We start from the raw sequence: 18222 nt of genomic DNA on the forward strand, positions 1-18222 counted from the left end.
GACTGTAAAATTTGCTTTTCTCTCTTTTCTGTCATGCAGCCAGATCAGGCTTGTTGTCCTGGTCCTGAAGTGGCAAGGTAAAGCCTTGGTTCTTGGGCTTAAGGCCTTTGTTGTCATTTTCAGAAGTTCTGGAATATTGTTCTAGCATAGCACCATGGAAAAAATAACTATTGTCAAACCTCATTTGAAAATATATACCCCTTTGCCTGTGCTGCCTTTTTTTACTTTTTCTCTGTTTGTTCTTCCAACTTCACAAATGCATTTCTTACTTTTGTCAAGCGTCATGCTCTCCTTCAGAGAATGTGTTCATAAAGCCAGGAGAACAAGTATGAGATTTAAGAGTACTGGCATGCTTAACTCTAGTTCTAGTAGCAAAGACTTTTTCAAGTACAGATTTATAAAGGTGAAGATTTTTCTGTGTGATTGAAGAATAGCAAAGACAACTCCATTTAATATGAGAGAAACATTTGGAATGGTTGCAATTGCAGTCAGATGCAGTAGATACTTCAGAATGTATCTTCAAGGGAAGAATGCTAAAGGAAGTTATGAAGATAACAGGAAATTAAATAAAAGTCAGTATTGGTTAACCAAGGGGAAATGGGAAATCAGGCCATGTCCCTTAAGAGGGTAACTGGTTTTCTGGGCAGAGAAATAAAGTGCATGTAATCTTGGACAACCTCAAAATATTCTTCATAGGGGAAAAAGGAATAGGACAGAACTTCAAGGGGAATGAAGTTGGCTAAAGAGGAAGGGAAATGTATGTTTCCTTTGGCATAGCACATTGGTGTGCATATTGATAGATTAACCTATCAGCTATATGGAGTTTGCTTGAGTTTCTTAAAGTCTTGTGGACTAATCTTATTTAATGAATAACTGTGACACAGTATTAAATTTGCTGATGACACAGTTATTAATACAGAGGGGAATTATGATATCAAGGCCGATTGAAAGGACCTTGAGGACCAGTATAATTGGATGAATTGTATTATCCAAAGTACAGCACTATTCAGCTAAGGTTAATCCTGAGAATGTATACCATTAAGATGGGACTTAATTAATTTTAGGTCACTGTGGATGACAGTAGTAATTGACTACAAGATTAACTGTGAGCTGCCAATGTAGTATATTTGGTAAACTAACTCTTGTACAGATATTCATTCTTTGCAAGAGGCATTATTTCCCAGATATTTTTTATTTTCAATACTGTATTCTGATTACCTTAATTCAAGAGAGGTGAAGTCAAACTGCAGCAGATGCCAAGGGAACTGCTAGGGTGGGCAGGAGAATGAAGAGCCTTTTTTAGGACTGAAAACTAAATTCTGAGTTTAGCTTATTTAATCCAGGATGAGAGCAGATATGACTGCAGTCTTTACATACCAGGAAAAGAAGAATAAAGGACACTAACATATGAAAAAACTTGGTAAACTCACCAACAGTAATTTTATGTAGGAAATCTTAAGTTTCTATGACAACTAATGAGTAAAGAATACTTGAAGACAAAAAGTTGTTAGTTTTAATATAGTATTTGACATGAGTGTGACAGTGTTCATGGTTGTCATAGCAAGGAACTGGACTCATCAGCTTCCTCTTATGAACATGGCAGAGCCAGTTTTTACAATAGAAAATCATTCATTTAAACTTTGTAAAGTAGTTGGGTATTAGGTCCTACTGCCAGGTCAAAAAATCATACAAATAGCTGGAAGATTTGAAGAAAAACAACACTTTCTGTTTTCTCTGTTGTTATTCTATCTTTTTGCATGTGCTTTTAACTACTTTTGGACAGAGGGCAGCAGATTAGACACTGTAGGAACACATTCCTAGTTCTCAGAGAAAGGGTGAGCACAATGACTGTGATCTTGCAGACTTTATATGTTACATAAAAATAAATTTAAGGATCTTTTCTGTGTTCTCGTAAAATAATCTATTTAATTTTTTAGATCTTTTTGGTGGGAACTAAGTTACAGGAAAGAATATGGGAGACCAGGCTACAGATGAAAGCACATGGAACACAATTCAGTGCTTTTCCCTTTATAACCCACTTATTTATATAGCTGTTACAATGCGATGACCAAAATGCAAAAGAACAATCAAAATTTTTCTGCAAATGACAATAGTGAAATGAAGCAACAGTTTCTTAGCAACAACGGGAAAATACACTAAATAATATCTTTTTCCTACTGAGGTTTGTGTGTGCTACATTCCAAGCAGTGTTCTGAAGTAGATTAATATTTTTGACCATGCTTCTTTTATATTATTCTTGTTACAGGTTTGCCTTGACACAGAGATTTCCTGAAAAGCCACTGTTCATGGCTACATTTTTACTTGGAGTACAAATAGAATAAAAACAACCTTGTTTTGTAAGGCTAAGGGATTAGATTGAACATCAAAATTGCATTTTTTAAGAGTCTGGTGGACTGTAAAAACCAATTTCAGTCAGAGGTCACTCATTTGGAAATGGTGAGCAACAGCTGCTGCAGCTTTGGCTGTCTCTCAGTGGTGGCAAACAGACAAAATTCTGAATTGAACTTCTGCACAGTTCAGGTGCTGAGTCCTGAGCAGAATTGTAATTACACAGTGCATAACCTACATTGTGTGCATTATGAAGTGGTATTTATTTTTTCTTTGGACTGTTAAATTAGGGAAAATGAGAAATGAAGAATGATTTCCTTTTTTTGGGTTTTTTGGTTTTTTTCCCAACATAATTAAAAAATACTTCGCTGAATTTTTCCTTCTTTTTTGGTTTGGCTATTGCATGAGAAATCTGACTCTTAATCAGGAGCATATACATTTTGCCTGGAAGCATTTCTTGGCATGTCTTTCTATATCCCCCAAACCAGTTCCTCAGCTCCTTCATATTTCAGCTGATTCAGGCATTGCAATACATTCTGAGACTTCACAAGTTTTCAATTTCTCTGTGAATTATTTGATTTACTGGTAGATTCTTTTGGTACATGTAACAGATATGGTAAGAAAAACAGCTTTTTCAGAGCAGTTTCCAAAAGGCAGACACCTCACTGCTGGGTAGCAAAGAAGAATTCTGCATCTGTCCAACCTGACAAATCACTTCACCCCAGAATCCTGAGGAAGAGTCAGAGTACCTAAAGAAAACTTCAGATACAAAGTCCTTCTACGTATGTTGTCTTGTTTTTTGTTTTGTTTTTTTAATCTTCACCTGCATTGAATTTAGAGCTCATTGCTTTAGAAGGCAGGAATAATACTCTCTCCTTCCACTAGGTAAGTATGGGTACCACTTCCCCAGGTGCTCTGCAGTTGTCTTCCTCAAGAAAGGATTATTCAAATAAAAAGCCTGGTACTGTCTTTCCAAGGTTACACAGCTCCTGTGTTAAAATGAAGGCTCCAATTCACTCTGGATTTCATTAAAGCAGCATGAAATAGCTCTTGATTCTAATACAATAGCTATGACAAGGTTGGAATGAAGCTGAGAGTAGAGTTTATTTAAGAGAAGAGAGGAGTGGAAAAGGGAGGAGCTGAAAGCAGCAGCAGTGGAAGGGAAGTCATACGTGACTTTAGTCACAGATGAGAATGAGAGACCACTTGCCTGCAGGTTTACTATCAGAGGGGATTCATTTTTATTTATGTGGTTTTGGAACAAAATATGCAAGCTTTATGTTTTCTGTCAAATGTATGGGTCAAAATGAGATATGTTTATATTTAATCTAATTCCTTCTGTGTTCTTTATTCTAGTCCAGTACTATATTTAGTGGAAAAAAAATCTTTTTTCTTAATTCTGTTTTTCATATTTCCAGGATATTTGTAGATATCTTTGACATATCTACAGATTTTAAATTTAATGGGAATCATTTCTGCTCAGTGTTTCCTGGACTGAGTTAGAAGGACAGTTTTTTAAAGGCAGTAAGGAAGAGATGTTTTTCTAAATGTTTACACATTTATAAAAAACTCTCTTCCTTAGTGGCTTACAAAGTTTATAATAAATGTTATAAAATACAGCATGAGTAATCAGCCTAATTGCATATTTAAACTCTGTATTATTCAGTCTATAAAACTGAATTCTGGAATTCCTTGTTTGAAAACTGCATTGAGTTCCTAGTTCAAGGCATTCAGAAGAAAATACCTTTGATTTCAGAAGATATCTATGATTCATGAGAACTACTTGCAAGGTGAAATAACCACAGATTGGCTGTGAAAGAACTTGCAAAAGGATTTTCCTAACTAACTGTGTTTGGGATTTCAGTATGTTTTCCTAATACTTATCACTGGCAGAAGCCTGCATGCCAGGATTTTATATTTGAGGAAGGAACATTGTCTAAAACTCTTTTTTTATTTCCTCTCGTAGAGCTAGTTCCTTACCAACTCCGAGAGGACTTAGGTTCAGTTGCAGCTATTTATTGTATTTTCTGGTTAATGATGCTCCCTGGTTAAAAAGATTTTGCAAAGGAGATGTTCAAAAAAGTGTTTCTTATTTTAATTCATCATCATACCTTGAAAATTCCAAATGGTTTTAGTTTTCTATTACATAACACTTTAATTATGTATATGTGTATTGGATTAGATTTTTCTGCTAATAATTCTGTTGTACATTTGAAATTAATGGAGATCCTCTAATTTTTAATGTTTTACTGGTTTGTCCAAGCACAGGATTTGGCCTAACTGGTAGACAGATAAGTAACACATAGGGGACAATGTTTATTTTTGCTAGATAAAAGCTGAGGTGCTTTCCAGTCACAGAATAAAAATTAATAAAATTCTGGGTAAAATACCACAGAGTATCATATAATCTTTATGACTGCTGGAATTTTAATCTTTTATCAACAAAACTGACTTGGTCACATGGGCATTTTCCAAGGATAAAAAAACATCGCACCCCCTCAAACAAGCCCTTGTGAAATATTTACAGGTGTCATGGTGTGGTGCTTGCACAATGCATGAAAATATGAAAATATATGCTCTCTGGTGTCTGCTGTGAGATGTGAGCAGGAATAAGCAAAGCAGGCCCCCCCCTTAGAAATAAAGAAAAGAAAACTTTATTAACTAAACTACAACTCTAATTAACAAGAAACACACAGGGAAAATGAAAACTTTCCAAAAATGTTTCCTCCTCCCCCCACCAAATTTCCAATACATCCTCCAAATCACCAACTCTCAGTCCATCACCACCCTTCAGACAATCAATTCTCAGTTCATCAAGAGGAGAGGAGTCCTTCTTGTGCCATAGGCTTCCCCTGGAAACACCATTGAAGCCTCGTGTGTTTCCGTGTCACTTGTGGCACTGCCCAGAGAACATCTGCCATCGTGACCTCTTCCTTCCACATCCAGTGCTCTCACCACTGCACATGGACCAGAGCTGCTTCTAGGGTCATCCTTTTAAGGATGCTTTGTCCCGTTCCAAAAAGAGCACAGTCTCACCTTTGGGACACCTGTCCCCTTCAAATTTCACCCCTGGGGCCGAGGGGTCTCAACACTGAACCCTCTTGGCTCTGAGCCATTGCCTCCCCCTGGATGCAGTCTCTGTGTCACAAGGAACATGGTTCTGTCCATGGCTATAACAAGAAGAGTCCAGCAAAAGCCACTCCATCATCTCTTCCCACCTAAGATTCTTCTCTACTCTTTCGACATCTTTCACTTGCCCAGACCTTCACACTTGCACATTTCCTTCTTCCATTTCATCTCTATCTCTCTTCTAGGAAAGGTTAATGTTCTGCAAAAGTTTTCATTGTCCAAAAAAGGGTTAAAAACTCGGGCTCTGCCTGCTCAGGAACTCGGACACCCTCGCTACCCCCCCTTTCTTCTCCTTCTCGGCTGTGCTGCCGGCACATGTTATCAAGTTTCCAGGTAGCACAGTCCCAAACACAGACTGTACACTCTCTCTCTCTCTCCTGGGGGGGGGGGCTGCCCCTCTGGTGCTTCTCCCACCCTTCCATCCTCGGGGGACCTCTTCACTTCCCATCTCTGTCCAAAGCCCCGGCCTACCTCACCCGGCCGCATGGCTTCCCTCCCCCACCCAGCAGCAGCAGCTGGACAGGGGAGAGACCCGAACTCTTTCCTCACTGGAACCCAAGAGAGCTTCCCCCGCCGTGCTCTGCTTTTAACCCCTGTGTTCTCAGAGGCATATCCATGCTCCCAGTGGCCACACAAGGTGCCAATACCACAGCATCCCAGAAAACTTACTTCTTCTCAAACCATGACAACAGGTTTTCTAATTTCTGGTTTGAGTGTGACTGATGTGTTCATATAACCATTGCAAAGTCCACTGTCTAGAGGTCTGGTGAATTACTTATGTCAGTAAATGCTGAGTCTAACTCTGTATGATGATTCTTGTCCTGCATGCATTTTGCATCACTTACCCACCCCAAAAGAAGCTCTCTTACTAAGTTTTTAAAGATTATCCATGCTTATTTGTATATTAATCAGAGGTAATTAGGATACTTTTATTTTGAAAAAAGCACTCTCCCTTTAGCCCCCAAGGCATTCCACATTTGTGAGCCGAAATGGTTAAGGCATCCAAGGCCTAACTGCACATATCAGGAAAACTATTCCTGTTGGAATCTGTGCTGCTGCTGTGAGTGTGACTGGTGTGTAACCTGGGTATAGAATGCAAAGGTGAAGAGTAAGAATTTATGAAGAGTGCAAGTGCTATCTTCGTCAGAGTTTTAGTTTTCTGCCAAAGAAGTACTTTTTTTTTTAAGCATTAATATAAAAGTGTTCATTGGGGAGGAACCTGGTTTGGACTTTTCATTAAAAACAGCACTTGTTTTCACTTTCCCCGGTGTAATTCTGCTTTGACACAGCGGTGAGACGGGTGACACTGGTGGGGGTCCCAGTGCCGCTGGCGCCCCCCAGGGGAGGGGTGGAGGAGCAGCGGCCGCGGCGCTGCCGCCGTGCGAGGGGAAGCCCCCGGGACCGCACCACGGCGGCCGGGCAGCCCCGCGGGGCCGGGCGCTGAGGGGGCCGGGCAGCCCCGCGGGGCCGGGCGCTGAGGGGGCCGGGCAGCCCCGCGGGGCCGGGCGCTGAGGGGGCCGGGCAGCCCCGCGGGGCCGGGCGCTGAGGGGGCCGGGCAGCCCCGCGGGGCCGGGCGCTGAGGGGGCCGGGCAGCCCCGCGGGGCCGGGCGCTGAGGGGGCCGGGCAGCCCCGCGGGGCCGGGCGCTGAGGGGGCCGGGCAGCCCCGCGGGGCCGGGCGCTGAGGGGGCCGGGCAGCCCCGCGGGGCCGGGCGCTGAGGGGGCCGGGCAGCCCCGCGGGGCCGGGCGCTGAGGGGGCCGCGCCTCCGCGCGTTCCGCCGCTGCCGCGCCCGGCGTTGCCCTGCCCTGCCCTGCCCGCGGAGGCCGCGGTAGCGCCGCGTTGCCGCGGAGACCGGCTCGGCGGGGCTGGGGCTGCCCCGGCCGGGGGCTGCGGCGTTCACCGGGGACGGAGGCGAGGGGCTGCGCCGCGGGACGGGGGCGGGGAGCGTCACTGCACCACAGCGACCGTCCCTCCTCCCGGGGCGGGCGGGGAGGCGGCACCCGGGCACCGCAGCGGGGCTGTTGCGCTCCGCTCCGCGCCCTGCCCTGCCCTCCTGCCCCTGCTGCTGAGGAACGAGCCCGCGGCCGAGGGGTCCGCCCGGCCCCTCTGGCGCCCGGGGGCACCGCGGTCCCCGCGCCCTCGCTGCGGACGGGGTGGCCAGCGACGAGGGCAAACTTGGCTCGAAACTCCCGCCCGCCGAGGCAGCAGCGGCCGCAGCGGCTCTCGGGGCTGCGGGCGCCGGCCCCGCCGCCTGGCCGCTCGGGCGGAGCGGAAAGTTTGCCGGCAGGAGGCCGGGCGGGGGTGGCGGCCGGCGGCGCTGCCGCAGTGTGTGCGCCGAGCCGGGGCCGCTGCCGGCCGCCGGAGCGCCCCGGGGCTTCGCTCCTGCCGCCCGCGCTGCGATGTGAGGCTCGGGGACAGCGACGGCTGCCGAAGGCTCTAGTTGTTACATGCGCCCAGTAATCTTCTCCAAAATGGATTTTAGTCATAGCAGTCTTTTTGGATACATAGAAGACCTGCAGGAACTAACTATTATAGAGAGGCCAGTACGCAGGAGCCTGAAGGTATATATACCTCGAAAAAGAGCGGTGCTTTAAAATCTATTTTAAATTGGGTCTGTTTTAATTATGCACAAATAAGTGAAAAGACCGTTTTTCTAGCGTTTGTTTTGGTTTGTTTGTTTGTTTGTTTGTTTGAACAGCACCAGGATATGAAACCTCCTTCTCAGTCATTTTATAATAAACAATCTCCAATTCTATATAGCAGGGATTTGATGTTTTCAGTATAAGAATATTAAGATGGGAACAAATAGACTAGCTTGGGTCTTTAGATTAAATTATATGCCACTTGTTTAATAGTGATAGTGTCTGACTTGAAACTGTACTTCTCTGACGTTCCATCTTTTCCTGGTGAAAGATTTATGTGATTGAATTTGAAATGTTGGCTGGAGGTTTCATGAATAAATTCAGATTACTCATGAAGCTATCCCTGTATGTGTGGGGAGAAGCGAGTTGTTTTAAGATTAAAACAGTAAAGTAGTCAAGCATTGTAAACTCATAATCTCTATTTCACACTTGACAGACACCAGAAGAAATAGAAAGATTGACAGTTGATGAAGAACTCAGTGATATTGAAAGGGCTGTTTATCTACTCAGGTATTTCCTAAAATGTTGCTGTGAAACATTGCTGACCATTGTATTTACATACAGCTTTTTTAGTGTTTTACTCTTCACTCCTTTAATTTTCAGTCTATTAGTAGTTCTTTTGCCTTCAACTATGTTAAGCATTTAGGCAAGATGAAAATAGGTATTGTAATTTCCAAAAAAATCACCCTATAATAGGGTGTCTGTGTACATGTATAAGAATTTCTGATCTTTTAATATGTTCCTCACCATCACAGAGTTGTACTTAATCGTCTTTTCCCCTGTAGTTGATTTTGCAAGATTCCCTGAGTGTCAATGTTATTAATACCAATAATTCAGGGAGTTCATACTCACTCCAAGCAAATATTCACTCATGGGCAGTTAACACAGGCTGGTAACAGCCTAACAGTTCTAGCATCCTGTGTGTTTGGACTTTCAGAAGAAAAAACTTGAGACATTAGTTCTATAGTCCTTAGAAATTACTGTAGAAAATACTGTGTTAATACTTCCCTCTGTTCTGGTTTTCATCATCTTACCTCCTCCTTCTTGTTGAAAATATTTATTTGCAGCTATTTGAATAACTTAAATTTGGTAGTTTAAAGTATGGATCTTTCAACTACTGTGTAATTCATCTTGGAGAGTACAAATGTTCTGGGGGATTTTGAGTTGAATATGCATTTTTAAACAATACCTAGTAATTGGAGAACCAGCTGCAGCTCCCTCTCAGTTTGCTTATTCTGCTATTTTAAGTGCTTTTCTAGTCTTAAGCCTGTGCTCAGTATTTAGAATAGATACTCTTGGTGATACAGTTTTCTCTTTTTGGGGTGCATGGCAGTATTTGTAAGTAATCATTTTTGACTGCTGATACTGCTTTTGATACTGACTACTGAAATTTATTAAATAGAAGCTTTTAAAACTTGCTTTGCTCTTAGTTGCTGTAATCAAAGCAGTCTGTTGACTGCAGGGAAATTCAGAGTAAACCTTTTGGATGTGGTACATATCACTGAAAGGACGTGTATCCATTCTGGGTTTTACCTTACAACAACCAGCATAGATGATTTTTTTCTTTTCCAGTGTGTAGCAAATTTCTTTGCTTCTTTTCCACTTAAAAATCCATGTTTCCAGCATATATGTCTTAACTAGATAATTGCCTTTTTAAATGGCATTCATAGCTTTCATCTTATCAATTGCTTTTCAACCTGGCCTTGACCTTCTCCTGACATCTTTATGTGATTTTCTCTACTCCAGCAGCTGTTCGACACATAATATTCTTTTTCTTTTAAAGAAGCGTTCATTTTTCCCTCTGCATTGTTCTCATTGCTGAAAGGAACCTTCAATCTGCTTGATATGGTTTTTGTAAGCTAGTCTTGCTGTGCATGTATGTTAATACAGTCATCCAGTGGAAGCTGTTGCTGTTGAATAGCACGTTGCTGTCCTTATACTGAATGGAGTAAAAGCAGAGTTGAAAAGCTGCCTGTAACCTAGTAGTACCTTTTATATAATGTACTAGAGTATGTACTTCTGGCTTGTCAGGAATTTTTCCTCTGTTTTAATACAATATACCTGCCTATTGCTGTTTAATAGTAATATCAGTCCAGTCTTTCTTTGCCTCATTTTCTCACACAGATGCATTATTCACTGTCCTTCACGTTGCTCCTTATGTGGGACTAACCTTGATCTAATCCAAAAAGCCACTGCCTTTTCTGAAAGTCTATCTATAGAAATAGCTTTGCTGAGGTTGAAACAAATTCTTAAAGACAATTTGTATCTGTTGTATCCCGTTTGGAAAGGATGTATACATTACATATACATTAAAAATATACAAGAACAGTAACGGAAAGCGGGTCTCTCATCTTAAATATCTACAGGTAGCATCAGAATACTACTTTTGTCACAATGGTTTTTGTATTGTCATTTACTTATTGCACTCTAATCTGCAAGTTGAAGATTTTAAATTTACTGAGGTGAGTATCTTTCAGGTTGCTTTTACAGTGCAATGGAGCTGATTAATAATGGGTAGAAGCTTTGTATGCTACAGCAAAGCTAATGTTTACTAGTGATTTTCTGGGAAAGTTCAGAAAGAGTCTTCACATTTTAAAGGCTTTCATTCTGAACAAAAACTCAACCACTTTCTTCTCTTTTCACATCCTTCACTTCTAAAACCTGCCCCCAAACTTCTCCTCCCCACCCTTGAACTTGGATTTGCTTATATTTGCTTATATGCAGAGTTGTATGTTTGTTAGATACTTGTTTTTAGAAGATTTCTGCTCCTGAAGTCTTTTACTATAGTAGTCTGAAAATGGGTGCACTGAGATCCAGGTTGGAGATAGATTTTCTTTTTTTTCCCTAGTGACTGATTCTTGCTTACTGTATATATGAGAAGGTATTAATTTTCCAGCTCTCAGAGTTTCATCAGTTATTCTTCTCTTTTCACTTCTTGTGTTCTTTGCTTCTCATTTGCCAGTAGTACCATACAGTTTCTGGTGTGGACTTTTACTTGACATTGTGAAGTTAATTGCTTTGCTCATCCTGTATGTATTTGTAACCATCTAGAAAGTAAATCTCTCTCTCTTTATTATTGCTAGTGAATGTCTTTGCTTTCAGTCTCCCCTTTTCTGCTAGTACTGTTTTTCAGATAACTGTGTAATGAGGTGGATTGATAAGAAGATCTAGGTAAAGCTGATAATTTCTAGTCACATTAATTGTCAGATAAATCCAACTCTTCAATTTGCTACATCATGTGGATATAGAAACAGTTCTGCAAGCAAAAGGAGAGGATGTAGCAGTTCTCCTGGTGGCTAGGATCACTTTAATATGACCTGAGTATAAATGAACTTCTGCTTTAAACTGCTGACGCCCAGAATACTCGGTTTTAATTAGGTAACATTCTGCAGTTAGACTGAGCTAGTTCTAATTTAATAAGAATGTGGTAACAAAGTGGACTGTAATTTATTTTAATCTCATTTAACCTTGATTCTGGTAGAGGAACTGGGCTTCCTTAGACCAGACTGTCAGGGATGTTTATGAACTTCGCATTGAAACCAAATGGGTTTAGGGACTTAGGAGGAAGAGGGATTTGATTGTCTCAGAACTATATATTAGAGCTTCAACTTGTGTGTTTGGTGGTTTCTGGAGCCTCTAACAGGAATCACTGAAGAGTTGTATTCTGTCTGTACTTTGTATGATGCTGGCCCAACAGAAGAACAAAGACAGCAAAACAGCACTGACTCTCAACCGAGTCAGTGTCAAGATTGATGGCTGATCATAAAACCATCAGCAGATTAAGAGGAGCTGCTGGAACACACTGAAGCAACTGAATAGTTTGCATTCCACCGCAGGGCATCATGACCTCTACCAGGACAGTGGCAATAAGCAGCTTGGGGACAATAATTTTTATTCCTGCTGTGAATTTTTGCCTGTAATTAGTTTTTCCATGTTTTCTGATGCTTGATTGGTGTTACTACTTATATTAATTTGTCTTACCGTAGCTCACTCTTGGGTATACAGCCCAAAGTATTCTTTGCCTGATGAGAATCTGGTTCTGGATGCTTATTGGCATAACCACTGCAGGGTGGTTTGTTTTCTGAGGACTTTTTGATAGATTTCCCTAGGGCTTTTGGATTGTTGTGTGTAGTGTATGATTTTGTGTTCAGCTATTTTTTTTTTTCATTTGTGCCTGCTAGTGTTAAAGCTTCCAGACCTTGACATTTGTGTCTTACTCAAAATAACACAGTAATAATGACTTATCAAGGTGGAAGATTGAATTATTCACCCTTTTAGGAACAAAACCATTGTTTTTGGAGAGATCCTATCTATCAGTGTAGAAAACAATCCCTTTCTAAAACATTTAACACAGTTCTTGAAGACACAATAGATACTCTGTCTAGTCTGGAAAGAATTCAATGCCTCTAAAGTTACGATGTCTTAAAAAGGCCACAGCAACAAGAAGAAAAATTGTACTGTATTGTACAAGCTATCCTTGATTAGCTAGAGCATTCTCAAATTCTAAACATCTTTTAATGCATTATATGTTGTTGATTGTGAATGTCAAAACCACTACTATTTAAAAGCTTGTGGGTTTTTTTTTTGGTCTGGTTTTTAGTGATGGTGTTAATTTTGGAAAATTTAACTTTTCTGTAGGTTCAGGCAAATCACTTTAAAATAATTTGATTTTAAATGAAAGCTTTCATTTACATGTAACTTTAGGAGCTGATTTTCTGCATTGTATAGATTTTTTTGGTGTGTTACATAATCATGAGAACTGGCTATTCTATTCCAGTTATACAGTTTATGGTCCTAATGATCCAGCTGTAATGCTCAGCATATTGGAAAATAGTTTTTCCATCTGTCCTGTCAAGCTGTAAATATCAACCTAAAAAGTATTTCTTCATTTTTCCCATCCTTTATTTTTCAAATTGCAACTTTAAGTTTTATAAAAGTTTCATTCTGATTCACTTACTTGGACAGATGAACAATTTGTTTGACCTTAAATGTGTTATGCAAATAAACTAATGAGTATAATATTGATTCTTTCACCCTAAAGTAAAAGGTGTACCTGTAGATTCCTAAAGTGCTGCTAAGTCACATACCTTTATTTAAATTTAGATTGGTGCAAATACTTCTGTTAATCATGTTTGCTGACTTGAAACTGCAGCTGAGCCAGCTGTGAATATACAGAACAGAGTTACTGTAGTGCATTGAGAAGCATTAAAATAAAGGAGAGAGAAAAATTTCAGGTTTCTTTCTCAGGCTACAGTGAAGGAAGATGGCAGTGCCAGTCCTCTCCCTGTTCTAGTGTTTGAACTATGTTTGCCCTTTTGTCTGCACAACATGCTGGGGACTTCACCTGAGGCAAATCCTGAAAATGATGGTTAGTTTTAAAACTGATCAACTGTGTGGTCCAGGACTTTGTATACTTTAAAGAAGACCTGTGCCAGCACAAAGAATTGAATAGCAGCATGGGAACAGTGCTTGGGAGGGGGTGAAATGCCTGAAACTTTGACTGGCTTATGGTATTTATGAAGTTACGGTTTCCTGGTGTCTGGTTTCACACTCAAGTTAAGCTGAAAGAAGTTTTCCTGATATCAGAGAGAAGCTCAACTCTCCTTTCATTATGTGACTGCATAACTATGTACATTATGGTACTCATAAGTTTTGTGTTCCAGCACTGATGCTGTTGCAGCCACACAATCTCACAGTCAGATAAGGGAATACATGCTAAGTCTAACAAAATTTTCAGATGCTTGGTTCCAGCAAAGTGTGGAACAAAATGCAACTGCTCATGCTGCTATAAATGGGAGTGTAAACAAGAAGTCACAGCTGGTAGATGACTCTGCTGTCAATAGCAAATCAGATGTGGTTCTTGTTACTCTGATTCTGAATGTATACTTTGAATCTGTGAAGTTAAGTACTGGCTGAAATAAGCAGAGGATAGTAAGTATCAGCTGTTGTATAACAAGGCCTTTGACATAAAATGGACTTCAAGAATCACAAAGTTGGAAAAGACCTCTAAGGTCGCTGAGTCCAACCTTTGAATAAACACCACCATGTCGAATAAAATATAGCACTAAGTGCCATGTCCAGTCAATTTTTGAACGCTTCCAGGAATGGAGAATCTACCACTGCTCTGAACAGCCTTAACTAATGAAAATTCTTCCTGATCTTCAACTTGAACATTCCCTAACACAGCTTGAGGCCATTTCCTTTCATCCTGCCACTTGTTGCCTGAGAGAAGAGTCTGATCCCCACCTGGCTCCAAACCCCTTTCAGGTGGCTGTGGAAAGTAATACAGAAGAGTAATCCTCTTCTGGCTAAACAACCCCAGCTCCCTCAGCTGCTCCTCACAAGACTTGTGCTCCAGACCCTTCTCCAGCTCTGCTGCCCTCAATGCTCCAGCCCCTCAATCTCTTTCTTGTCATGAGGGGCCCAGAACTGAACACAGCATTTGAGGTGTGGCCTCACCAGTGCTGGGTACAGGGGGACAATCCCTGCCCTGGCTCTGCTGGCCACACCATTGCTGACACAGGCCAGGATGCCGTTGGCCTTCTTGGCCACCTGGGCACAGCTGGCTCATGTTCAGCTGCTGTCAGAGGGCACCCCCAGGTCCTTTTCCACCAGGCAGCTTTGCAGCCACTCTGCCCCAGCCTGTGGCACTGTGTGACCCCAGTGCAGAACCTGACCCTTGGACTTGTTGAACCCCATACCACTAGTCTCAGCCCATGGATCCAGCTTCTCCAGATCTCCCTGCAGAACCTTACTACCCTCCAGCATAGTGACATTCCCACCAAACTTGGTGTCATCTGCAAACTGACCCAGGGTGCCCTTGATCCCCTGTCCAGATCATTGATGAAGTTATCAAACAGGACTGTTACCAGCACTGAGCCCTGGGGAGCACCACTAGTGACCATCTGCCAAATGAATGCAGCAGCATTCACCACCTCTCTCTGCATCCAGCCTTCCAGCTAGTTTTTAAGCCAGCCAACAGCACACCCATCCGAGTGGTAAGCTGTCAGCTTCTCCAGAAGAAAGATGTGGGAAACAGTGTCAAAGACCCACACCCTACACCATTCCTACATGGTTCATCTGGTCATGAAAGGGAGATCAGCTCTGTGAGAGATTTGGAAGTCTGCCTGAGCTGTGATGTGTGAGACCAGGTAGCTCTTCCTTATGTGTTGTCAGATTCTTCTCTGGAGATGCCAATTTTATTTGTGTTTCAGAGCATCTTTGCTCATGACATAATAAGGAGAAACTATCTAGCTTGATATTTTTGAATATCAAACACAGTTGAAAAATCTGTGGGTTTTCTTAACTTCTAAAAATTGTTCTGTTGTCCTAGGAAAACCTTATCATCCTCTCCTAGAAATGTTTGACATAGGAATATCCAGCAAAATATTTCCCATATTTCTTTCTTCCTACATGATGTATCCCATACATAAATAGCCTGTCGCCCATCAGGAGAGTGAGTTTCTTTTGTTTTTGTTTGGATGAGCACTGGCATTTAATAAATAGGTTAAACAGTTGCACAATTCATTTTAGATGTCACATAATTAATGTATAAATAACATAATTCTTCTTTATATCACCTTCCTTAGTAAGTTCCAAGTGTTTATGAAAAACATTTTGTGCGCATAAGGAGCTTCCTCAATAATACTAATCCTTGCTCAATAATACTAATTTAAATTTTATCATTTGCCTGCTTTGGCAAGAGATGATAATATTGGACTGGTTTTTGTCAGGTCCTGGAAATGCATCTATGTAGATGGGAAAATATAATATTTTGTGTTAGAATACATCAAAGGTATAGACTCTTCAAAGAGTAGATCGAGCTGTCCATTTTTGGCTAGTCTGAATATGCTTTCACATGATAGTAGCCTGTAAAATAATGACTGTTGTATGCTAGTGACTGAAACACAAATCTCTAGTCAATTTTTATAGAATGGCTGGGGTCAGAAAGGATCAAAGGTCATCTAATTCCAACCCCCTGCCATGGGCAGAGACACCTTCAGCTAGGCCTCTTTGCTCAAGGCCCCATCCAACATGGCTGTAGGTGCTTCCAGGGTTGGAAGCTCTGGGAAATCTCTTCCAGTGCCTCTCCACCCTCACAGTAAAAAATTTCTTTCTAATACTCAATTTAAACCTACTGCCAGTTTGAAGCTATCCCTCTTTGTCCTATTGCTACATGCCCTTGTAAGAAGTCTTTTTTCAGCTTTCCTGTAGGACTCCTTTAGGTACTGTAAGGCTTCTATAAGAGGCTGCTCTCTTCTCCAGGCTGAACAACTCCAATTCTCTAAGCCTTTCCTCGCAGGAGAGATGCTCCATCCCTTTAGTTGTCTTTGTGACCCTCCTCTGAACAGGGTCTTTGTTACCCTTCTTCAAACACGTTGATGTCCTTTCTCTGCTGAGGAAACCTGACCCAGCGCTCCAGGTTGGCTCTCATGAGAGCAGGGTACAGAGTCACATTCCTTGCTGGTCACATTGCTTTGGATGCAGCCCAGGAGAGAATTGGCTTTCTGGCTTCTGCACAGTGCAGTAGTAGCCAGCTCACATCCAGACTCTCTCCCACAAACACCCCCAAATCTTTCCCAGCAGGGCTGCTCTGATCTGTTCATCCCCTGGCTTGTGTTGATACCAGGGTTTGCCCTGACCCAGGTGTAGCGCCTTACACTTGGTCTTGTCAAACCTCATGATGTTCTAGCAAAGCTCAGCTTGGTGTTGGTGGCAGATTTGCTGAGGCAGCACTCAGTCCTTTTGTCTGCACCATTAACGAAGATACTGAATGACACTGGTCCCAGTATGGACCTCTCAGGGACACCACTCATCACTGATGTCCATTGAGACTCTGGAACAATGACCACTATCCTCTAAATGTGAACATCCCACTGATTCCTTATTTACTGAACATGTCTTTCTTGCAAATTCCTTATGGTGTTTTGAGGACTACCTTGTTGTAGACATTGGAAGCCCTTCACATGTCATGATGTGATGCTTCCGTGGCCCTGCACTCTGACTCCATATGTTGCTAGCACAAAGAAGAGACAGGAGTTAGTACTGATTCAGCCACTCTTTCCCTAAAAGCAGGTTAGTAGTATGCACCACTAGCTGTCCCAAAACATCTGAGTACTCTTGAGACTCCTCAGAAGAGTGACTCTTAGTGCTGATGTGCTGATACACCCTGTATTTTTGCATTCAGGGCTGTTTAAATCTTTTCTGAAATATATTGGTTCATATTGCTACACTGTACACTTTATGTGAAGTTGTTTTACTAAGGGGAAATTCTGATTAAAATTTTAGGACTTCAGGAACTAGGACTGCAGTCTTGGGCCTGTATCTGTGCCTTTTTAGATATGCTGTGACAGAAGAATTTGGAACAAGACAAGAAATAGCTTTGTTGAGATTTAAAATTAATCCTGCTCTCTGGGGTAAACTTGTATAATGGTTCATTTAGCTATTTTTAGAGTTAACTTTAGTAATATTAATGTTTTTTTCCTTGTTCCACCAGCTGGTACTCTAAGTGCCAGCACTGAGTTATCCTGGATTTTATCAAGCCTTGGAGCCCAAAGCTTTATGTCACAGGAAACAAAACCAGGATCATTTAATCACTTAGAGAGAAATTTTTTCACAGTGGAAACAGAATGTGAATGTAGACTGGGCTTGAGACTAAGCAACTCAAAGAGGTCTACATTATTCCTTGAGAAGATCTTCAACATTGGTAGGAACATCTTATTTAATCTTTTAGGGGCAGTTTTTTGTGTAAGAGAAGTTCTCTTTAGTTCTTGAGGACAAACAGAACAGGAAATTGAAGTGATTTCTATAGCAAGGGCTTCTATTGACATAATCTGGCAAAACCCATATTACAGCTAAAGAACGAACTGTTTTCATGATACACAATTATAGGACACTGTACCTGAATAAGGCCACTTCAGATTCAAAAACTGATGCCAGAACTGGCATCTCTAGCCAAAGACAGTTATGTCCTCAGGCAAGGTTTTTTTAAAAAACACCAGTAATACAAAAGCACATTGATGGGAATTGTTCATAACTGAGTTTTTCTTGTAATTTACCCTTTGAGAATTAATGTGTCACTGGCATCTTAGATCTTGATTCTCT

General features: G+C 41.5%; 1 protein-coding gene across 2 annotated transcripts in view; it reads left to right on the forward strand.

Annotated features, from left to right (window-relative positions):
* The first annotated feature begins 7829 nt into the window (after nucleotides 1–7829).
* PPP4R4 (protein phosphatase 4 regulatory subunit 4) overlaps nucleotides 7830–18222 on the forward strand; it is a 58316-nt gene continuing 47923 nt past the window's right edge. The window contains exons 1-2 of one of the 2 annotated variants that reach the window (XM_036383887.2): nucleotides 7830–8037; nucleotides 8555–8628. In XM_036383887.2, coding sequence (XP_036239780.1) covers nucleotides 7924–8037; nucleotides 8555–8628 — 188 coding nt within the window. In that variant the 5' untranslated portion in view covers nucleotides 7830–7923. The remainder of the gene's footprint in view (nucleotides 8038–8554; nucleotides 8629–18222) is intronic. The other variant, XM_036383889.2, reaches the window with a different exon arrangement.

Source organism: Molothrus ater, chromosome 6, assembly GCF_012460135.2.
Source record: "Molothrus ater isolate BHLD 08-10-18 breed brown headed cowbird chromosome 6, BPBGC_Mater_1.1, whole genome shotgun sequence".
In the NCBI taxonomy this organism is placed as follows: domain Eukaryota; kingdom Metazoa; phylum Chordata; class Aves; order Passeriformes; family Icteridae; genus Molothrus; species Molothrus ater.